The sequence below is a fragment of the Sapajus apella genome, unplaced genomic scaffold (assembly GCF_009761245.1).
Source record: "Sapajus apella isolate SASKATOON/1434 unplaced genomic scaffold, GSC_monkey_1.0 scaffold86, whole genome shotgun sequence".
Classification (NCBI taxonomy): Eukaryota; Metazoa; Chordata; class Mammalia; order Primates; family Cebidae; genus Sapajus; species Sapajus apella.
This window is the reverse complement of record NW_022437026.1, coordinates 8580799-8597109: the sequence shown is the minus strand read 5'-3', so window position 1 is coordinate 8597109 and position 16311 is coordinate 8580799. Positions and strand designations below refer to the sequence as shown.

The 16311-nt window shown below is 50.8% G+C and overlaps 2 protein-coding genes across 2 annotated transcripts in view; both read right to left on the bottom strand.

Moving 5' to 3' along the window:
* Window positions 1-3734, bottom strand: part of LOC116534331 — a 4270-nt gene extending 536 nt beyond the window's left edge. The window contains exon 1 of the mRNA XM_032254687.1: window positions 172-3734. Within this exon, the coding sequence (XP_032110578.1) occupies window positions 217-954 (738 nt within the window). The 5' untranslated portion in view covers window positions 955-3734 and the 3' untranslated portion in view covers window positions 172-216. The remainder of the gene's footprint in view (window positions 1-171) is intronic.
* Window positions 1-16311, bottom strand: part of CLSTN3 (calsyntenin 3) — a 30333-nt gene that overhangs the window by 2040 nt on the left and 11982 nt on the right. The window contains exons 9-16 of the mRNA XM_032254667.1: window positions 15467-15629; window positions 14736-14789; window positions 13888-14045; window positions 13605-13753; window positions 8398-8624; window positions 7917-8087; window positions 6625-6770; window positions 6254-6389 (exon numbers count right to left, since the gene is read on the bottom strand). Of these exons, the coding sequence (XP_032110558.1) occupies window positions 6254-6389; window positions 6625-6770; window positions 7917-8087; window positions 8398-8624; window positions 13605-13753; window positions 13888-14045; window positions 14736-14789; window positions 15467-15629 (1204 nt within the window). The remainder of the gene's footprint in view (window positions 1-6253; window positions 6390-6624; window positions 6771-7916; window positions 8088-8397; window positions 8625-13604; window positions 13754-13887; window positions 14046-14735; window positions 14790-15466; window positions 15630-16311) is intronic.

Below are 16311 nucleotides of genomic sequence, written 5' to 3'. Positions count from 1 at the left end.
TCCCTTACCCACCTGAGGCTGGGGACAAGTCCGATGGGCACAGAATAGCCCCTTCCCTTACCCACCTGAGGCTGGGGACAAGTCCGACGGGCACAGAACAGCCCCTTCCCTTAACCACCTGAGGCTGGGGACAAGTCCGATGGGCACAGAACAGCCTCTTCTCTTAACCACCTGAGGCTGGGGACAAGTCCAATGGGCACAGAACAGCCCCTTCCCTTACCCACCTGGACTGAGCTCTCTCCTGCTCCGTGACACCTCCCTTCTCCTGGTGGGCTTGGGGCTCCTGGACGTCTGGGATTTCTGCTTCCCCAATCTCTCCCTCTGAGGCGTACTTGCCTCCCCAGTGGCCCTCCCTTGCTTCTGGCCCTGCAGCCCCACTTTGATGCCCAAGCTCAGGGGGACATGGACCCTGAAGGGCAGTGAGACACAGAACGGTGCGTGTACTCTCACACGGACCTTAGAGCTGATGGCAGCAAAGCAGATGTGCATGCACAGGTACATGCCCAGGAAGACCGTGCGAGCCCACAGCTGCACAAAGGTCGCCACACCCCACACCCGAGCCAGGCCTCTGCCAGCCTGCATGCCGGCCCACACCAGCCACCCGGCCACCTCCTCACACAGCGGGAGTAAAGGAACACATCTGAGGGTCTCCAGCAAGGCACAGTAGAGCCATATGGGCAGTGTCACCCAGCTCCCCACCAGCTGGGCAGCGCAGGCAACCCCCTGAAGGAAGATGTAGACACTACAGGCATGGGCCATGAGGGCCACAGAGCGAGCCGCCGTGAACACAGCCCTGCCTGCCTCCAGCGCACACACACACAGCTCTCGGAGAAGCACAAGGATGCAAAGCAGGAAAGCCCGCAGCCCCAGGGACAGCAGGTGGAGGTAGAGACCCCACACATGCACCCCCAGGCCCAGGGCCCTCACAGGCAGCTGGCTCACTACTCCCCACATGGGTGCACACCCCAGTCCACCGTAAATGCACAGCGGCTCCACCCTGGGCAGTCCCGTAGCTAAGGGACTATTCCGTGTATGTGTGCCCCAAACACACACCGAAAGTCACACAAGCAAGCCCCTAGAAACATACACACATCACATCCCAGCCCCGTACTCAAATTACCTACAGCCTGAGACTCATGTGTCAAGAGACAGAGCAGCACGCAGAGACGCCCCTGGCCCAGAAGCGCCCACGCCCACGCCCTGCTGCAGCGCCCCTCTGTCCAGCAACCAGCACACTCGGCTGCCACGCACTCCAGGCCCAACCAGGTGTGTGGAGAATGCGCTCCCTGGCAGGCCACACACCTCCCTGAGGCCGCCCTGATGGCTGTCTGCCAAGTTGGTCCCCATCCTGACCCAACCCACTGCCCACTTGAGGCCACTAGCCAATTACAGCAGACTGTGCTAGGGCACGCTCCCCGGACACTGGTTCCAAGGTGAAGACAGGACTGGCTAGATCAGTATTTCCCAACTGCCTGGGAACAGGGGATGAAGAAGGAAGGGACAGAGCTGCCTCTTCTGCCTATCTGCAGGCAATAATGCCTCCCAGATCTCCATGTCAACAGACCAGACCCAGGGGCAGTGCCTCCACGGGCAGATGGGCCCCGTGGCTAAGCCCAGGCTCTAGAAGGTGTGGCGATCCCGCCCTCAGAGTGGAGACCAAAGCAGGTGAACTTGCTCTAAGCACACAAAGATGACAAGCAAAACCTGGTTTGTGCCTTGATCAATGCAGTGTCCCTCCAAGCACCTGACCTAATGAAGGAAATGACAGGCTGATTGCCAGGAATAAGAAATGACCACAGCAAAGACAAAATGCAGACACTCTATCTACAAGCAAACAAGTCTGGCTAATTAGTTTAAGATGAGTCAGGAGGCCAGGGAAATGGGAGGATTTTTAAATTAGCTACAGATAAACATCAAGAATTTAAGAAGTACGCTCAACTCTTCTTGCTACATGAGATCTGAGCAGTTAATTCTGGCCTTGAATGACTTTCAGAGCCAATATTAAGGGGTAATTTAGCAAATGGCCGGTGGGATTGTGAGGACACTGTTGAAAGCCCTCCCCACGGCCCCACATGATGCCCTCTTTATGAACAGCCTCAGGAGAGACGTCTTTCTGCTCACATCCCACAGCTTCTCATGAAATACTGTTTGGCTCCCATCACGGCTTTCAGAACTGCTCAGATTTCCTTTTGCTTTAGCTTCAAAGCAGCTCAGAATCAAAATTCTGGCCCATAGTAGCAACTGCACAGCATCTCACAGAATGTATGTGATGAGCTGACTTTATTCCCTGGCTTCATCTGAACCTTATTTCATCATGACCTTTCCCTCCTCACTTCCTAATTCATTTTCTTTTTGTCCTATTGCATTGTAACTCTTTCTGCAAAGCTTCAGATGCTTGTAGGAAACAAAGGAGGGAAATTATTCTCAAACTTAAAGATCCCATGGGATTTTTAAAAACCACTGATACATGGCTCCCACCCCCTAGACATTCTGGGGTGTAATTTAGGTGCCAAGAGCTTTTAAAGCTCCCCGGGTGATTCTGATAGGCATCAACATTTGATATGAGTAGATGCATAATTCCCTCATCACCTTGGCTCACTCTTCTCAACCAACCTTATTCTCTCTAACCATAAACACCCCAACCACCCATCTACCCCCAGTTCTCAAATTCTCATTTTCTCTCATGACCGTCCAAAAATCCCTTCTACACCTCAGGTCCAAGCTTAAACTCGGCATGTGCCACAAAGTCTCCCCTGACTGTTCCAGTTCACGCTGATCTCTCTTTGTCTAGTGCACTTAGGAGATTTAGAGAGATGGGCCTCTGTCCCTCACTGCTTCTGCATGTTTAGAATGGTTTGATATTGTGAAACCACAGTTCTGCAACACAAAGGGAGCGAACACCTGGCGGAGTCAGAAAAGGCACATGGAAAGGGTTTCACGTGTGGATGGCCCATCAGCTCAGGCATGTCAATCACCAGTGCCCTCAGGGAAGCTATAAACTCTGTTTCCTACTCAGGCCAAAATAAGAGAAGAGGCAAAGGAAGACTGCTGCTCTCAACTGAAATCTGAGGGAAGCTTGATCAGCCTGGACATGAGCTCAGAACAAAGGATGGGGAGACTGGATTCACTGTGGGGAAGTGAGAGGGTGTCACTTACAGACACTGCTCCAGGGGCTGAGGGGTGACAAGCGCTGCCTGCCAGGCCAGCCCATGCAGGACAGCTAGACACTCAGGGGAGAAGGTTCTGGGCACTTAAAACAAGAAGCCCCTCACCTGGGGCCTCATGCCAAAGAAAGTAAGGATTGAGAATCTCACCAGTCGGGAGGCACCCCTATCTACCTTGAACCTGATCAGAGTAGCAGGACCTAGTATCCAACCCAGAAAAGATTGAGTGCAAAGATCCCCAATGAAAGAACTGGAGAAAGTGCTACTGAATCGCAAGAAGGAAAAAAATATACAGCTGCCCTCAAGAGTTTATTTAAAATAAATAGTTTGCTAACATGTCTCTGTTGACTAAATACTGTGTGAAACTTCTTTGAACCTTTGCAGCTCGGCTATGCCTCACATTCCCCCCTCATCCCCACTTCCACCTACTTGCTCTAGTGAATCACAGTAGAACACTGAAAGGGCCTCTGTAAGTCCAAGTGCAGCGGCTCACACCTGTAATCTTAGCACTTTGAGAAGCTGAGCCAGGATGACGGCTTGAGCCCTCGAGTTCAAGACCAGCCTGAGCAATAAAGCGAGACCTTGTCTCTACAGAAAAATCTGAAAAACAGCCAGGCATAATGGCATGCATCTGCTCCTCACGGATGCTAAGGCAGGAGGATTACTGGAGCTCAGGAGTTCGAGGCTGCAGTGGGCTCTGATTACCACCACTGCTCTCCAGCCCAGGCAACAGAACAAGACCCTGTCTCCCATTCCCAAAAGTCTCTGCACTTGTTTGCAGAGAGAGCAAGGAAGAAGGGAGCCAGTCCCAGAAAAAAGAAAACATAAGAGACAGTGTGGCTGGACACAGTGGCTCACGCCTGTAATCCCAGCACTTTCGGAGGCTGAGGTGGGTGGATCACAAGGTCAGGAGTTCAAGACCAGCCTGGCCAATATGGTGAAACCCCGTCTCTACTAAAAATATAAAAATTAGCCATGCGTGGTGGTGGGCGCCTGTAGTACCAGCTACTCAGGAGGCTGAGACAGGAGAATCGCTTGAACTCAGGAGGCAGAGGTTGCAGTGAGCTGAGATTGCACCACTGCACTCCAGCCTGGGTGACAGAGTGAGACCCTGTTTCAAAAAAAAAAAAGACAGCATAGGTAGTGGTCACTGCATGAGGAGAGGAAGTCAGACTGAATCCTGGGGGCATCAGAGGAGCTGGCCTCAGTCAGAAAACCCTGGGAAGTCCCTCAGGGGCTCCCCCTAATTATGTTCAACTCTAAAGTAATGAGACTAATTTTTTTTTAAAGCATCCAACATCTGGGGAGAGGGGTGAGGACCACAGTTAGTGCACAGACTGGAATCGCGCTGCCTGGATTCAAACCCTGGCTCCACTTACTTTGTAGCTGTGTGAACTTGGGAAAGGCACTTGAACTCTCTGCGCCTCTGCTTCCTTGCCTGTAAAGGGGATAATTCTAGTACCCACTTCACTGTTTGTTTGTGACGGCTAACTGAGGTCATCCCCCAGCATGGTGCCGGCCACACTGTGAGAGCGCCTGTTTGCTATCACTATCATTGCATCACATATTGAAATAAGTTCTGTACTTTTACACAGTGTTCAGAGACCACAAACTTCTTCCAAGAAAGCACTAGTGGACTCCTTCGAGAACTGCCTTCAGAGCCTGTGACACAACCTTTCGACTTTTTTCAAAAGTGACTTATCTGTGGCCTTTGAGAGTAGGTTTAATGTTTAAAAACTTAAAATTATATCCAGAGCCAACTTTGGCAAAAGTGGATGATGAAGTTGAGTAACACTGTCCAAAAAGTAACAAAACAAGCGTGCCTCATAAATTCGCTCTGAAAGCAATTCTAAAAAGGGTTCCAAAAATCACTGTCAGGAACAGCAGCATCATTTGCATGCATTTCCTCCTTAATAATGTGAGAGAATACTTGTTTTATAATATGAAGTGTAAATATCAGGTTACAAAATAAGTTAATCCTAACTTTCTAAAAAGAAAAAACTAGGCATAGAAAAAAGACTGGAACATAATACATCATATTATCAGTGGTTTCCTCTCCAATGGAATTATGGTTGATTTTTCTTCTTCTTCTTCTTTTTTGAGACAGAGACAGCATCTTGCTCTGTCTCCCAGACTGGAGTGCAGTGGCGTGATCATGGCTTGCTGCAGCCTCAGCCTCCCAGGCCCAAGCAAGGAAGAAGGGAGCCTCAGCCTCCCAAGTAGCTGGGACTACAGGCACACCACCATGCCTAGCTATTTTTTTATTATTATTTTTTGTAAAGACAGAGTCTCACTATGTGGCCCAGGCTGGTCTTAAACTCCTGGGCTCAAGCGATTCTCCTGCCTCAGCCTCCCAGTGTGGCGGGATTACGAGCGTGAGCCACTGTGCCTGGCCTGATTTTTCTTCTTTTTATTGATATTTTCTAGTTTTTCTACAATTATGCAACTCAAAAGTAGAAAATAAAATTGCACCATTGGAAAAGGACCATGACTGGGGACCTTTGGGACCCTGGCCAAATTGCTTTCAAAGGGCAGCACTCCATCTGAATGTAACGCTTTGCATATTTGCATATTTTGTTTTAGAAATAATCTTGTGATTGTGCACAGAGCACACAATTACACATGTAATAGCACCAATTCTCTCCTTGGGGATAAGGACTGTATCGATCTTATAAATCATTTATATCATTTACGGACAGTGCTAGCACATAGTAGGTGCTTAGTAAATACTTGATAGCTTCACCACAGAGAATTCCTGGTCCAGGGTTAATTTGATATTGCTTGGGGCTGGGGAGGGAGACATCATTGGGAATAACGAAGACGCCTAAACCCACATTGACTTTATGACTCCACAAGCATATGCACCCCAAAATGACACAAGACTCATGTTCCTCACAAGGGAAAGTGAATGATCCAAAGGGAGAGAGGGCTTGGTCCACAGCTGTCCACTGAGGCAGGTACCACAGGGAAAAGAACCCATTGCTCCACTCCACTTGTCCGCTCCAGGAGGGGGAGGAGGAGGATACCTGTGCCAACCCGCTCCCCTGCCACCCACCTCTCCCTGTCCAGCCCCACCCAGGCTTACGTACTGGAGTTACGGTGGGAGCTGGCCAGGCTGTGTCCAGCCATCTCAGGCGGGGGCTGGTGACCACGGTGCAGGAACTGCTGGGAGCTGAGCACGTGGCTGGGATGGGCAACCCGGTTCATGCTGTGCAGGACATTCACCTGGGCAGAGGGAGGGCTCCATGGGCACACACGCTTCTCCCCAGGTCCTCCCCCGCCAGAGCCCAGCCCCATCTCCTAACTACTGCCCCCATCTCCTTCTCCTCCACCCACCACAAGGTCCAGCAGCCCTCCACGCTGCCATGTCCATGCCCGCAAACTAACATTTTGAGTCCACGCCACCCCGGCTCCTTTCCAGGGGTGGGTAACTGCAGAAGGAAGGAGACTTTCTGGGTACCTCCACGATGAATTCATTGCTGGAGTAACGGCCATTCATTTCTGAGCAGGAAAGCCGGAATTTCCTGGCGTAGAGGGCAGCCCCATGTCGCAGCCGATAACGAGCCTGCCTCAGGATCTCCTCATACACAGTGATGCTCTCCACCCCTGCAGATGAGGAAGCACCTCAGGGCGGGGCCAGTGGAGGCAGGACCTGGGCAGGACCCTCTCTCCTGGACTCCCACCAGCTGACACCACACAAGCTGTAAAGAGGGTCAGCCCCATCTCTGCAGAGGGGCAACCTGAGGTCAAAGGAAGAGATGCTCCTCTCCACCCCTGCCCGCTCTGCCTAACTAGCATGGAGAGACCAAGGCTCCATTTCCTGCTCTGTAGCTTCTCAGGAGGAATGGAAAGAAGGACATAAAGACATCTTGGGCCAGGCACGGTGGCTCACACCTGTAATCCCAGCACTTTGGGAGACAGAGGTGTGCGGATCACAAGGTCAGGCATTCGAGAGCAGCCTGGCCAATATGGTGAAACCCCATCTCTACTAAAAATAAAAAATTAGCTAGGCATGGTGGCGGGCGCCTGAAGTCCCAGCTACTAGGGAGACTGAGGCAGGAGAATCACTTGAACTCAGAAAGGCAGAGGTTGCAGTGAGCCAAGATCGTGTCACTGCACTCCAGCCTGGGTGATAGAGTAAGACTCCATTTCAAAAGGAAAAAAAAAAAAAAGACATCCTGAAAGACCGAAAGGGAGATGGCAAGCAGGAGGGAATCTGAGAAAGGGGAAAATACAGAAGTCCTCAGTGAGCCCTGGAGAGGAGTGGAAATAGGAGGGAACTGGTTACCTCCATCTTCTCCATTCTCCCTCCCGGCTTCCTTTGGAAACTACCAAATCATCACTCCCACTAAGAGATAAGCACTTCTTGTAAAGCTCTGGTGTGCACGTGAGATTAGTGAGCTATAAGACACAGATGACCAGCAACAAACAGCTAGAGGGTTAGAAAGCTGGGCAGAGAGGAGCTGAAGGAGGAAAGGAAGGCGAGAAGCCTGAATGGAAACAGGAGTGGGACCAGAAGCGGAGGTGAGCTAGGCCATGGAGAGGAGCAGAAAGAGAGAAACGTTCAGAGTCTAAACCCAGCATACCTCCCCTAGGGACAATCTGAAAGCCAGAGGATCTTCCAGGCTGGGAAAATGCAAAACGGCACTTGTCCACATCCCTGGATGGGAAGGAGGACCCTCTGGGCTTCCCAGGTGCTTACTTATGGGGAGAGGCACACACACAGAGGATAGGCCCTGAGGCCCCACTGACCAGCAATGGTGAGGTAGGCAGACGTGTTGGTGAGCTCCAGCCCTCGCTGCTGCAGGGAGCTTGTGTCCAGGAGCAGGCTTTCCCGCTCAGGGTCCAGGTCATCCCCCACCAGAGAAATTTCACAGCCGTCCAGGTTGTGCACAATCTCATCCGACATGCGTGTATCTGTCACTGGGTTGGGGAGAGTAGGGTCTGGGCTCACAGGGGCTCTGAGACCCAGCCACCGCTTCAACACCACTCTCCCTCCCTTTCCAGGGTCAGGGAAAGGGAAGGCAGCATCATTTTCAAGAATATGATTATGCAACAATTCACTTCCACCCACGGATTTCCCACTTGCTCTCCTTCTTAAAGGTAAGTAGTTCAGTCAAACAAACACAGGATGGAGTCGCTTTCTGCTTCCAGCCCCAAGAGTTCTCCCACACTCTGGCTCCAGACACTGGCTGGCTCTCTGGATGGTGTTACTCCCCGGAGTGGTCCTTACCTGTGCCCTGCCAGCTCTCATCCTTTTTGGCCTCCACCTGGTGAGAGATGGAGCAGGTGATTTGAAGATCAGGGAACAAAGGGACCCCCTCGGGTCCCTCAAAGTCCACAGCTGGGCGGGCAAAATGGGCAGTGCCACTCAGCAGGATCTGGGGAGCATCGGGCTGAAGGACCACCACGTAGCCCTCCACTTCAGGGATGGAGACGCAGGACTCTTCACTGAAGCACCTATGTGAGAAAGGAGGAGAAGCAGCATGTGACCCCAACACTTCCTCCCTGAAAACTTGCATTCTGTTTCACTTCCCCACCCCAGCCTCTACCTCTATCATAGAGCATCTCATGTCAGGGAGTGGCAGGGGAAGAAAGGGGGTCATGCCCCTGCACCCCAACCCCCACAGCAGTTGAAGGGAGACATAGCCTTTCCTGGTAGGATGTCACCAAGGAAATATCGAGGACAGGTCAGGTAACCCCAACCTGTGGGTGTGATCACACCATCAATGCCCTACCCCAGGATTACGGAGTACCTATAAATCCTATTTCAGTAAAAAATACACCAAACTGAACTGACAGACATTTACATATACACACACAGTTCTTTACCCAGAAGTTTAAAAATACATGGGATCAGTATACTATCTGGCACATGTGCGCCCAAATTATCCAACAATAAAAGTAGAGTGTGTACATCTCAAAGAGGATGTCCTCCTCTTTGGTGTGTCTTCCATTCCCTTCAATATCGGGGAGACACACTTTGGTAGGTGAGATCATCTGACCACCTTGGACCTAGATCCACTGTCCCATGAAGCTTGAGGATCCAGGCACCAAGACAAGCCATCCCTAGAGGACTCTGCCAAGCCAGACCAACCAACAGCATAGCTGCTCAGGAGTGACGCTCCCAAGATCACTTTCACCCCACCTTTTACCAGTAATACAACACCTCACAATCTATAGCCCTTGCTAGTTTACGAAGCACTTTTCCCCTATTATTTTATTATAACCTCATTTCTGTGCTGCAAAATCGGGATAAGAAACCAAAGCTCAGGCCAGGCATGGTGGCTCATGCCTATAATCCCGGCACTTTGGAAGGCTGAGGCGGGAGGATCCCTTGAGCTTAGGAGTTCGAGACCAGCCTGGGCAACACTGTGAAACCCCGGCTCTACAAAAAACACAAAAATTATCCAGGTGTGGTGGCGGGCTCCTGCAGTCCCAGCTACTCAGGGGGCTGAGGTGGGAGAAACACTTGAGCCCAGGAGGCGGAGGTTGCAGTGAGCTGATGAGATCATGCCACAGCACTCCAGTGACAGAGTGAGATCCTGTCTCCAAAAAAAAAAAAAAAGAAAAGAAAAGAAAAAGAAAAGGGAAAGAAAGAAATCAAAGCTCAAGCATCTGGGCCACGAAATAAATTATATGGCAGAGTCAAAGTTTAAACCATTCTTCTCCTTCCAAGTCCACTGATCCTTTTTTTTTTTTTTTTTTTTTTTTTTGAGGCAGAGTCTCATTCTGTCAGTGGCGCCATCTCAGCTCACTGCAACCTCCGCTGCCTGGGTTCAAGCAGTCTCCTGTCTCAGCCCCCTGAGTAGCTGGGACCACAGGCATGCACCACCACACAAGACCCTAGTCCACTGATTTTTCCACTAAACCACAGGCACATTTGGGGCCTGGGTTTGCACCAGGGGAAATGTATCTATAAAGAAGTTTCCCCACTTGAACAGGCAAACTTCACAGTGGAGTTAGTGATGCAGGAGCAGGGACTCTGATCCATATGCTGGTGCTAATGGAAATGATTTTGCAGGGAAGACCGCGATTATTAGTGCTACTGAGCATGCCCAGCTTGACTGCTGGAGCCAAAAAGGAGAAGGCATAATCTCAACAGGCATGATGAGCACAGAGCCCCTGGAGTTACCAGTGCCCAAGATGTGCTGAGTTCCTGTGCCACACGGAGCAGGGCCTATTACAATCTTCGCTGTCATCCAGATAGGCCTAGGGCAAAGCTCCTTGGGAAACAATGCCAGATGATCCTGAAGGCACAGGTTCCAACAGACATCTTCCCCGCAACGGGCAATGCTGGGCTGGGCTGCTGCTCTCAGAATCCCAAGGCAAACAGGAGGCCTGACCCAAAGGCACTGATGGTCTGGTAGAGAGATTAGACATGGCACACAAACATTTAAAAAAAGGCAAATATGGTCATCGCCATATGAGTGGAACAAACAAATAACCAGAAGAGTTTGGAGGAGGGAGAGGATATTTCTGGCGAGGATAAGAGGAGGGTGTTTGGAAAAGGAAGGTAGGAATGATCAGAGAAAATAGCAAGTGAGCTAGCCTTTGAAGGAGGGTAGAACTGACCCAGAGTGGACGGCAAGAAGCTTACTAAGGAGAGTAGAGGAATATGAGGCAGGAATAACCAGGAGGAGCCAAACGACTGGTGGCTTTAAATGCCATGATAAGATTTGGCTTTTTTTCTCTCTCTAATTTTTTAGAGACAGGGTCCCACTCTGTTGCCCAGGCTGGCGTGCCGTGGTGCAATCACAACTCACTGCAGCCTCGAACTCCTGGGCTCAAGTGATTCTCCCACCTCAGCCTCCTGAGTAGCTGGGACTATAGGCATGCAGCCCGTTGATCATCCAGTCTGGTCTTGAACTTCTGGCCTCAAGTGATCCTCCTGCCTTGGCCTCCCAAAGAGCTGGGATTACAGGTGTGAGCCACTGCGCCTAGCACATTTGACATTTTTATGCAGTGGGCAAGGGGAAGCCATGGACATCTTTTTCATCAGGGAAGCATGATGATGAAAACTCAACTTAAGATCACTCACCCAGCCTCAGAGTGGAGGATAAATAAAATTGGAAGACTAGAGACAGGTCAGCTAGTTAGGAGGCAATGGGCCGGATCAGAGGTCAGAAAACCTGGGCTAGAACAGTACCAGCAGCGAAAGAAAGAGGAGACAGATTCCAGACACCCAGCACAGAGGCAGGGTCCGGGTGACTTGGCAACTGATGGGGAGTGGAGGATACACAGGGAGGAATCAAAGATGACTCAGAGGTTTCGAGCTCTGGGTGACTGCAAGGACAGAGACGCCATTACAGAGGGAGCTCAGGGGGAGGAGCTGGTTTGGGCACTGCAGCTGATTATTTCAGCATGAGCTCATTTGGTTGAGGTGCTGGCAGAACTTCTAGGTAGAGGTTACAGGAAGCAGGTGGAAAGTCAAGATCTGTGGAAAGAGGACAAAACTAGAGAAAAAGATGTGGTGTCCATCTGTTCAGGGGTCAATGCCGCAAGTAGATGGGCTTTCCAAGGAAGATACTCTTTAAAAAAATTTGAGGAAACCCTGCATGTAGGCCTTGACCAAATACTTGCATAAATTTGGCTTTAAATAGATGGAGGTCCAAGAACTGAAAACTGGAAGCTATGGAAGCCACATGGGCAGGGCAAGGAAATGCATCAGGGAAAGGGAGGTGTTGCTAGGTACCTGTCTGTCTCTGTTGCGTACACACACTTGTACACACACACACACCCCTCTCTATTTTCTCCCATGACCTCAGGGAAGTATTACCACAGCACCAACCATGTAGTAACCTTAGAAATGGAGAAATGAAAACTCTCTTTCTTAATCTCACGGAGAAAACATCAAGGCCCCTTCCCTCTACTAAAGGACCAAAGGCAGGTTCCAAGCCCTTGGATGAACCTCTATCCTGGGCATGAAAAAGATAGGAGGAATTCAAATGAGCCAGTCAGCAAAGAGAATGTCAACTCCTCCCCCTGCAGGAGCTCCCCTTGCAGAGCTCCACCCTAGGCCAAAAACCAGAGCCCTGCCTTCTGACATGGCTCCTGAGCACTGGAGTGGATGAGGCAATGCCTTGGCTTTTGAGGGATTAAACCTTTCATAACTGGATGACAGCTCTTTAACAACTGGAGCTCTGACTGGGACATGGTGGGGTGAGTGCTCAGCGATCGGCTGCACCCACATGACCTCATCTGCCTTGACCTTCAGCCCTACACCTGCAGCTCTAAGCGTGAGGCCTGATAATCACGCCCAGTCATACTCTAGGGCTTAGAGACCTTTCCCCTCTAAACCCACCCCTCCCAGGATGGGGGCAAGTTAGAGATGTTTATCTTCATACAGCTCACAGAGAATCTGAGGCAGAGTCGGGGAGAGGCGTAGCAAGGCTGGAACGCAGAAATCCTGACTCCTAAGTCATGTAATTCACCCACTAGATGGCAGCATCTCCTAAACCCGCTCTTAAACCACAATAAGGGGTGGAAATGCCTTCTTGGAATAATAACCAACATTTAAGCGGCATAAGCTGTCTGCTAGGCATTTGATCCAGATCAGATCATGTAGTTATTATAGCAATTCCACAAGTTAGACGGTATTGCTCTCAATACTTAACAGCATTTGCTCAGTGCTAAAAAGCTAGCAATAGACTCGGTGTTCTTAACTATCATCCTTTCATTGCCTCTCAATTGATCTGTATTTTTAAACATGTCATATACACTCAAACCTTGAAATAATCTACAATTTTCCTTTTAAAGACTCCAAAAATCATTCACTATGAATTCAGAGGTCAGCAAACATTTTCCATGAAGGATTAGAGGGTAAATATTTTCTGTTTGGGGGCCATATGATCTCTGTCCCAGCTACTCAGATCTGCCATCACAGGGTGAAAGTAGCCATAGACATATGCAAATGCATGGGCACTGCTGTGTTCCAATAAAACTATTTACAAAGGCAGGCAGCAGGCCAGATTTGGCCTAGGCCTGCAACACCTAGGCGTAGGTCGCCATATGTGACCTTGCGAGAGCTTAGTGGAGCAGGAAGAAAGCAGGGCAAGCAGCCAGGACTCACTATCTGCCCGGGGTTATCCAAGCGATTTGTATCGAGTCAGAATTCACATCAGGTCTCCCCACTCCCAATCCTGTGTCCCACTTTACGTATCGGCACAGAGAAGATCAAAGCCCGAAAACCCTAGAAGTGTGACTTTGTGGAGAGAGTAATGAATTGATTGTTGAGAAATCTGAGTGGAGTCCAGACTCTTCTACCCATATTGATCGCTATGTGACCTTCAGCGGTCAACTGCCTCCATTTGAGGACCCAATCTCCTCATCCATAAAAACGAGAGCGGTATGGCTAGCCCTAGGTGACACCTTAGGCCAAGGAGCTGTGCCACTGTCTGGCTCTGCTCGATGATTTGCCCTGCCCCACCCAACACTCACTTGACAGCAGTGGTGAGGCGCAGGGGCCTGACGCCGGGCGTGGCAAAGCGCAGAGTGTTCATGTAAGCCACATGCTGCAGGGCATGGTTGAAGGTCTCCACATCATCCCCCTCCAGGGTGAGCAGGGACTGTGAGGGGTTCACGTGGACCTGGGCCCCAGACACAGACAGCTGAGAGCAGGGCCAGGAGGTGGGGGAGGAAGGGAGCAGAGGTAGAGGGGTGGGGCAAGGGTGAGGGGCAGGGGGCATGCTGGGAAGAACGGGGCTGGAGGAAGGGGCGATACCTTCATGCCTTTGCCCAGGCTCTCGAAATCTCTATAGTCCAGCCCCTCCCGACATGCATAGAGGCACTCGATGACCTCACGGCTCTCCAGGCGACCTGAGCGCACGCTGAAACCAGCCAGGTAGCCGTGGAAGTAGTGGTGGATCGGCAAGGGGTCTCCTAGGGCAGGAACACAGGAGCAGGGCGGGAGGTGAGAAGAGAGGAGGCTGGAAAAGGACAAAGGCTGAGAGAAAGGGAAAGGAGAGAAAAAGCAGAAGAGTTGAGAAAGAAAACGAATTGGGGAAAAAACAAAAAGTGAGAGGTGAGGGAGAAGTGAAGAGACAGGGAAGCTGGAGAAGGGCGAAAAATGAGCCAACAGAAGACAGAATAAAGCCGGGTGAGGAGAAGAAGGGTGAAAAGTGGAAGCAAAGATGAGAGGGAGGAACAGAAGGAAACAGGGCCAGCAGGAGGAAAGAGGAAGAACTAGGGCAATGGGGGAGGCGGCCGGAGAGGACGTCTGTCCAGAGACATGCAAGGAGGCCAGGATGGCTGTGAGCGAGCTTCACAGATCCCCAGGCCTTCCCCTCCTGCCTGTCTGACTCCTGCCACCTCCCTTCTGCCATGTGGAAAGCCAGCAGGAGAGCCCCGCTCTTCATTCTGCGGGCAGGACGGGACACCCAGAACCCAGCCCAGCTGCCTCTGGCTTTACCGCTCCAGGAGCCCCTGCCTTGCTGTATTTCTCGGAGGCTCTGCCCCCTGGTGGCCTGGGAGGCTGTTGCAGGCTGGATAGGATTTGGGGTGGAAAAGGGATCTCAGAACGGAAAGTGAGGATGAGAACGCTCTGCTCTCCAGTTCTTACACACGGAGTACCTTGGGTGGTGTCTGTACTGTTGTCTCCCTTTTCCTTCTCTTTGTTCTTCTCCTCTGGGGACAAAAAAAAAGTGGTGGTGATCTCAGGGATGTGGAGAGACTGATGGAGAGGAATCAGACGTCTTCCTCTCATCTCATGAGTGCTCTCATGCCCATGTGGAACTCTGACCCTGCCCATGTATAACCTGCAGCCTCTCAGCTCAGCTCCAACCCTTCTTTTGTCGTGTCCCAACCTCTCTGGCCTCTGTTGTAGTGAAATTCCCAAATATGATGTGCTGCTGAGGAAACACGTGGGCTCTGGGACGACAGACAGGCACATGCACACACACATGCGTGTGCACGCACATGCTCCCAAGGGGAGAAAAGTTTTTTTAATGGCTTAAAAGTTGGAAGACTGAGGACACTCTAAGGGGTTACTCTCCTTGAGAAGTCATCTTCAGTTTGATGGAACAAAGTGGAAACTGGCTAGAGTTACAGAGAGAGAGTCTGGGGATGCCTGGGAAGTAATTCCTCCAAGTCAGAGGTGATGACCCATTGGATTAGTGGGAGATACAGGAGGAAGGCTGTGGTCCCCTCCCATGGAGATCTTCAGAGTCACCCAGCCAATGGCCAAGAGATGCATGAGGCAGCCTCAACCGCAGGGTCAAACTGCCCTTGCTCCTCACCAGCCCACCTTCCTTCCCAAATCCTAAACCACTGGAGTCTTCACTGAGACACTCAGAGGGACTTACCAGCCCAGCAGGCCCCAATCATGAGAGCGGGCTCCCTTCGGGGTGGGTGGATGAGGCCATTGTCATGGATGAGGGCAGGGTCGAAGGAGATGCCATCAGCATAGAGTGTGACTGTGGGGAACTCGAGGTTCAGAGCGTAGTGGTGCCACTCGTCATCACAGACCTGGGTGAGTAGTGTAGGGACAAGAGCCTCTCAGGTAATTCCTCTTCAGAGAGCTAACCCCAGGCACTGCCCCATCTCCTGGGAGAGAGGGGACATCCCCTCATATTCCCAGTTCTACCAACAGGGCTTACTAATGCTTTGCTGCCTATCCAGCTCAAGGAATCACATCCTTGTCCAACATCTATCAGGCAACCAACCTAGTACCAAAGATTCCACACTTCAGGTAAATCTTGAGAGCTGTAACTATCCCTAAGAAGAGTAACACAGTCATGAATAAATTTCCCGCCAAACTTCTGTATTACATATGTATGTAAGGCAGTGGAAACCCTAGGGTAGTTTCTTTTTGTAAGAGACAGAGTTTCCTTCCGTTCCCCAGGCTGGAAAGCAGCGGCACAATCATAGTTCACTGAAGCCTCAAACTCCTAGGCTTAAGCAATGCTCCCACCTCAGCCTCCAGAGTAGCTGGGCCACAGGTATGTGCCACCATATCCAGCTAATTTTTTTTTATTTTTTAGAGATGAGCTCTCACTATGTTGCCTAGGCTGGTCTCGAACTCCTGGGCTCCAGTGATCCTCTCAGCCTTCCAAGTAGCTGGGATTACAGATTATCTCTAGGGTAGCTTCTAACCCAAGATTAAGCACTAAAATAAATATTGCTTCCCTTTGCAGTCTCTCCTAGGGCT